The sequence below is a fragment of the Danio rerio genome, chromosome 10 (genome assembly GCF_049306965.1).
Source record: "Danio rerio strain Tuebingen ecotype United States chromosome 10, GRCz12tu, whole genome shotgun sequence".
NCBI classification, from domain to species: domain Eukaryota; kingdom Metazoa; phylum Chordata; class Actinopteri; order Cypriniformes; family Danionidae; genus Danio; species Danio rerio.
Genome location: NC_133185.1, coordinates 29,853,801 through 29,860,740, shown reverse-complemented (window position 1 = coordinate 29,860,740; position 6,940 = coordinate 29,853,801). Strand labels below are relative to the sequence as shown.

The 6,940-nt window shown below is 34.9% G+C and overlaps 1 protein-coding gene across 1 annotated transcript; it reads left to right on the top strand.

The window, feature by feature from the left end:
• The first annotated feature begins 1,278 nt into the window (after positions 1-1,278).
• Positions 1,279-6,078, top strand: LOC141376267 (uncharacterized). The gene is made up of 5 exons (XM_073914266.1): positions 1,279-1,519; positions 1,641-2,189; positions 4,499-4,626; positions 5,207-5,313; positions 5,415-6,078. The coding sequence occupies exons 1-5, from the start codon at positions 1,366-1,368 to the stop codon at positions 5,545-5,547; spliced, it is 1,071 nt and encodes a 356-aa protein (XP_073770367.1). The 5' UTR covers positions 1,279-1,365; the 3' UTR covers positions 5,548-6,078.
• The last annotated feature ends 862 nt before the right edge of the window (positions 6,079-6,940 follow it).

Genomic DNA, 6,940 nt, shown 5'->3' with positions numbered 1-6,940 from the left:
TTGCTCTGCGTTGTGTAGTGAATGACGAGAGGACACAATTTTGAGTCTGCACAGAGAATGTTATTATGGAAGATCAGCAGCTTCAGCTCATTACATTAAATGTACACTCCTTAGTTCAAGGAAAAGGTGGAAAAGGAGGAAAGGCGAATGAAAGATGGAGGAAACGAGCGAGAGGCGCCGCGGAAGGACACGAAGACAGGAAAGGGAAAGAAAACTAGTTCTCACAATTACAATCCACATATTACATTGTCTAAAATAAAAATCATAAATGCATACCTGCACAGAGAATGTTATTATGGAAGATCGGCAGCTTCAGCTCATTACATTAAATGTACACTGTCAACAAAAATAACATTCTACAATATAACAAACTGTTTTTATATCAGTAAATATAACAAATGATTAAAATTAAACTTAAATATGTATTTGTGTGTGTGTGTTAATTATGGCCAGAGCCAAGTTTAATTTGGAACAGGTAGGCCATACCTCCTTAGTTCTAGGAAAAGGTGGAAAAGACCGCTCAAGCAATAGTGCAACAGGTATGGCTGCTTGGACTATACCACCTTGACGTTAACCCAAGGGGGGGGAGAGGTGAAACCACTGTCACTTTACAGACTCTTTTTACATTTATATTGTGAACACAAAACAATTTTATATGAACTGTAAGTAAACAGGGGGAAAATATAGTGAAATCAATATATCCAAAATAATCCTGTTACAGTCACATTACATGGAAAAATAATTTTTGTTTTAATTCCTGATTCCATGACTGATTCTATATTCTCCATGCTGCTATCGCACACTGTTAGCATTGCTGTCGAACTCTTGTTAATACATTTTCACTTGCACTTGGATCCATTTGACTTTGTATCATTACCATACACTCAAAAATATAATTTTTTACTTGTTCAAACTACTTTTTTAAACTGAAAGAACACAATTCTTGAGATTTCATCGGGACAACTTCATTCTTTTTAATGTTCAATCTACATAAATTTGTTAAAAGTGTTTAGTTAACTTAATCGATTTGAATTGTGTGTAGCTTTGCATTTTTTTACAGTGTATTCTGACACTTCTGCCACACACAGAAGTTAATATACAAGATATAAACAATAAACAAGACTATTTCCAACAAGGTGAGCAGAGCTCAGCTTCGGGTCTTGCATTTGTTCAGGAAGTAAAAATGTGTCCTTTGGCCCATTTATTAAAGCATCTAAAGATGAGATGTCACATGACTTAAATTTGACACATTTAGACTCTCATTTCCTCTGTTCCACTGTTGGTGCTAAAGGTGCATAACCTAAAGGCACACAAAGAATATTCAGTATTAGCAGTTTAAGGTTATTAGCCTTTAAAAGAGTAGAAATGTCTAATAATGTTTATGAAGATGTGTTGGGCATCGAGTCTGGGGGAAGGGACAGCGAGCATGTGGAGATGATGGTGGATATTTATGAAAGTGCAGACGTTATCAGTGATCTGGACTTCAGGACAAACACACAACAACCACTTAAACAAACAGGTAATCATATTCATTCATGAATTTAATCATTTAGTATTTAGTTTATCTAGAGCATTAATCCAAATAAAAATGGCAAAGTTTGCAGTTGCATGTTAAGACATATCATGTTGATTTTTATCAGGGAGTGGTTCATTAAAGACAAGTCCCAGACGAACTCCAGTGTGTTTGGTGCTGCTGTGTTTCCTTCTGCTGACTGCAGTCATAGTGCTGAGTGTCTACATCTACACAAACTACACACGAGAGACGAGTATTACTATTCTCACAGAAGAGAAAGACCAGCTAATAATCAACATAACCAGCCTCTTGGAAGAGAGAGACCAGCTACTAACTAACATTGTCAATATAACAGAAGAGAGAGATCAGCTACTAACTAACATTGTCAATATAACAGAAGAAAGAGATCAGCTACTAACTAACATGGTCAATATTACAGAAGAGAGAGATCAGCTACTATCTAACATTGTCAATATAACAGAAGAGAGAGACCAGCTACTAACTAACACTGTCAATATAACAGAAGAGAGAGATCAGCTACTAACTAGGGTCAAAGTTTTCAGTTCAGAGAAAGATCAGTTAGAGAAGAGATTATCATCTGAGAAGGATTCTTTAATGAAACAAAGAGATCAGTTACAGCAGGAGAAAAATTACCTGAAGTTTCTTTATGAACAGGGTAATTATGAACTAATCACATATTAAACACATCAAATATATTGGTTTGGTTACAAACTGTTAGCATAAATATGTTAAGATGGTAACACTATAATAACAGTACATGAATAATGATCAGTGGTGGAAAGAGTACTGAAAAAGCATACTTAAGTAAAAGTACCATTACTTGCCTAAAAATGTAGTGTGATTAGAGTAAAAGTACCTGTTGTAAATATTAATCAAAGTTTGAGTAAAAAGTAGCCCTTTTAAAAGTACTCATGAGCAGTAAGCAGTGAGTATTATGCTGTTAAAAGTTGATGTATTTACGTGTAATTTGTGGATTTGTGTAAACGTAACATTCTGTAGTGCATTTAGTTATTGCCCAGCAGGCACACAATGTCACAAGACGTTAATATAAGGTTAGATTTAGGTTGTGATGTCAGGTAACCAAAATTCAATTTCTAGCCAGCGTCTAGGGACAACATTGTTTTGATGTCCAATAATGACATCAAATGACGTTGATATTTGGTTGATTTTAGGTTGTTAGAAAGTGACCAAAATCCAATGTCAAGCCAACATCTTAAACCAAAATCCTATTGACTTCAAATACTGACATTTTTTCATCAGTTATGGCAACTAAAATTCAACCTCTCATAGATGTTACAGTGGTAACGTTGACACAACGTCAAGCTATAACATCATTAGACGTTGATGTTTGGTTTGTTTTAGGGTGGACGTTGGAAGTCCCAGATGTCATTGTGACTGGAGGTGGGAAGCGCAGCCTTTCTAGTTTTATTATTAAAGTTCAGAGATTGAACTTATTTACCTCAGGAGTTTCCCTAAATGAAACGGTGAAAGTAAACATTACCATGAACATCTTAATAAAGGAATAAACACATTAAGGGTGTTTGTTTGCTAAAATTCGTATTAAAATCAGTTTTATTTATATTGTGCAGAGTATTATGATAATGTTTTTATGCAAAGTATATATTTTGAAAAGGGGGAAAACAATAAATCGTATAAATGCAGTAATGTTTAAATAATTTACCATTTAAAATGCGTGAAGGTCATGTGACCATCAGGAAGAACGCAGCATCCCATTTCTCAAAGGATGCATTCTCTGCCCTCGTTGTCTCCTGAGTTTGTTCTTCCGAGGACACCTGGCAAGACCGGTCTCCACAAGAACGCAAGTCCGTTCTCTGCAATCTTTGAATTGAGAATCAGCCTGTGTTTGGGCATCCCTGATCTATAGAGTCTCTGGGTCAATGCGTGTAAAGATTTTGAACATCTTCTTGGACACTTAATGCTTCCAAACAGTTTGCTGCAATGTAAAGTGCACATGTCTTGAAGTAGTTCATTATGATGCAATTTACTTTCTATACGTGATTAGATTGGACAAGAATTACAGGATTGATTTTTCTAATTTCCATAAACAAGAAAAAATAAAGTAGTGACTGCAGGTTGAAGAAAAGTAGTGGAGTAAAAGTATAGATACTGCACTAAAATGTACTCAAGGAAAAGTATAAGTACACATTTTTAAAACTACTTAATAAATTACAATTTCTGAGAAAAAATACTCAATTACAGTAACTTCAGTATTTGTAGTTACTTTACACCACTGATAATGATGTATTAATTTGTAAACTAACCATTATTTTATTATACATTAATGATGAGTATCATGAACTAACTTTAACTGCAACCTGAGTCACAAAAGTTCATGAGTAAATAATGGCTACCTTAATAATTGTTACTACATATTGTTAATTAATGTATTAATTAACATTGAAGTTTAAGATAATTAACCAACATGAACTCATGAGCTGCTAATGTGTAATTGTGTCGTGACTTTACTTGAAGGGGCACATTGTCATCAACTCATCCTTAAATACTCTTGAACTCCTGTGTTTAAACTGTTGATATCGACTTAACACTTTTCTATTTTTATTTAGTGTAAACGCACTAGATGAACATACATAAAGAGTTCATGAGTAGTTAAGAAATTATGTCCCTCCAAGTAAAGTCATGATATCATTACATTCATTAACATGATGGTTAAATTAAACATAAACTAATGTGGTAATTAATAGGCTACATTAATTAACAAACAAGTGTGTACTAACATGTGATTAAGGTAGCTGTTTTGACTCATGTTGTAGTTAAAGTTAGTTTATGATTAGCACATACTTTTACATTTATACATTAGTTTATAATAAAGTCATGTTTAGTTTAGGAATTAACACATCAATATTTATGTTGGTAGTTCTGTTATTGTAAAGTGTTACCGTTAAGATTGAAGGGATCCAAATGCTAAAATTGTTGTGTTTACAGATGGATGGTTTTACTATCAGTCCAGTTTTTACTTCATTTCCTCTAAGGAGAAGAGCTGGTCTGAGAGCAGAAGATACTGTACAGACAGAAAAGCAGATCTGACCATTATAAACAACAGAGAGGAACAAGTGAGTGAAGTGTGTGTGTGTGTGTGTGTGTGTGTGTGTGTGTGTGTGTGTGTGTGTGTGTGTGTGTGTGTGTGTGTGTGTGTGTGTGTGTGTGTGTGTGTGCGTGTGTGTGTGTGTGTGTGCGTGTGTGTGTGTTTGTGTAGAAAATCACCTATTAATTTTACTAAATTTGACTGTTGTTATTTTCTTTGCTTCGCATGGAATTACAAGTGTTACTGTACACACTGTATACAGCAGTTAGTCATGTTTAACCTTGAACAGCTTGACTTTGAAGAACAATTCATCTTTGACCGTCTCATTATTTGTATCACATAGAGTTTTACTGCTGTACTGCTACTGGACAGTGGGGGTGCTACACAAAGCCAATTTCATAAAATTGGTTCTTCTTCTTAGTATTATTTCAAAATAAAATATGAGGTGGTGTTACAGTCTGGATTAGTCTGACTGACAGTGATGAAAAGAGCAGATGGAATTTAGATAATTATCAGGAGCTTCATATACTTTTATATACAATAAATAAAGTCTGTGTGGTGGCAGCTAAATAATGGCAGATTAAAATGTCATTTTGTAAACATTTTAGGATTTTGTTAAGAAAACATCTGGTGGTGCTTTGGTCTGGATTGGTCTGACTGACAGCGCTGAAGAGGGCAGTTGGAAATGGGTTGATGGCACCAACATGACCACTAGGTGAAAAATTGCTGAGATTATTCTTCTTCTACTAAATAATTCTCCCAGTCAGAATAATATCACACAGAAATCAGAAATGAACATCTAATGCTGATCTGTAGTTTCAGGTTTTGGAGACTCTTTGAACCCAATGGACATAGAGGAGAGAATTGTGCTGCATCTCATTCTTCAGGATGGGCCGATTATCCATGTAATGCTAAATTTAAGTGGATCTGTGAGAAAATAGCATTTTAAAAAGTCATTAAGTTGTATTTTTGTTCATGCTGTAAATTACCACCTTTCTTCTCTTAATATTCAGACACACAATGTGTCTTATTAACATTATATTCAAAACAATTTTATTTACACAATGACAATTAGATCTGTTTTATTAATTGTGATGGAATCACTAAGCTTCACCCTCACTTAGCAGCACCAAATACTTTACACAGGACTATTAAACAGCCAATTAACATCATCACCAGCAAAAAACCAGCACACACACACTTACTGCATCCCCTGACAAATTTAGCTCATAGGCAAAAATGAATCATCAATCATAACTGGTTATGATTATACATATTTGTATCAGCTATATATAATAACTAGATGTAGCAATAATAAAATTACTATTGAAGCTAGTTCATCCCATAAACATTCATCACTATAGACTAGCTTTTCTTAATCAGATACTTCTACTTTAGCCTCTTTATAAAATGTAAGATACGTCTTTCGTGTCTCCAGAATGTGTCTGTAAATTTTCAGCTCAAAACACCCATCAGAGCATTTATTATAGTTTCCAGAATATGTGTAGCTGTGTTTGTAGTCTGTGCCTTTAATGCAAATGAGCTTGTTCACCCTGCCCACTGTTCCCATCTGTGGGTCAGCTTCTACTGTGTCAAGTCAGATAAACAGCACAGAGACAGACATAAATTAAGCAGATCCAGGATTCATTTCATAAGTTCATGAGTCAAATATAGCAAGTATGTTTATTTGATGTATTTGTGCTGGAGTTTATTAAAACTTTGCCATTCACTGATGCAAACACAAGTGCCATGACAAAGTTCACAGTACTCACACACACATTTTTTTTCTTGCACATTTTTTCTATGTCTTTTCTTTATTACAAACATGCTCTGCTTTGAACGTTTTAAAGTTGTAAAAATGTTTTTAAGTTGTTTAAGCTGAGGTGCAGCTGATCACACAGAGGTGGAACAGATCTTTTAATTTAGTTCTTTGCAACTCCTGTTTTGTGGACTCGTGTATACGCGCTACTATGGAGATGTGTTAATATGTGGCTGTCAATCAATTTGGTAGGTGAGGAAAACTGCAGTCCTACGCAGATAACGATGGGATTTGGATCCTATTTTAATGTCAGAAAATGTTAAAAATTAGACTTATTGGGCCCTATCATACACCGGGCGCAATAAGGGGCAAGACGTGTTTGCCCCAACGTGTTGCTATTTTTAAACTAGCGCAACATTAATTTCCCCATTTTCCACCACGTTGTTTAAATAGCATATCAACTTGTGCCACTTTGTAAACTCATGGGTGTTCCGGTCTAGAGTGCAATAGACCAGCTGAAAGCAGGTCTGAAGTCCTGCGCAGAGTATGTTAGTTGTGCACCGTTTTCTACGTAAATATAAAA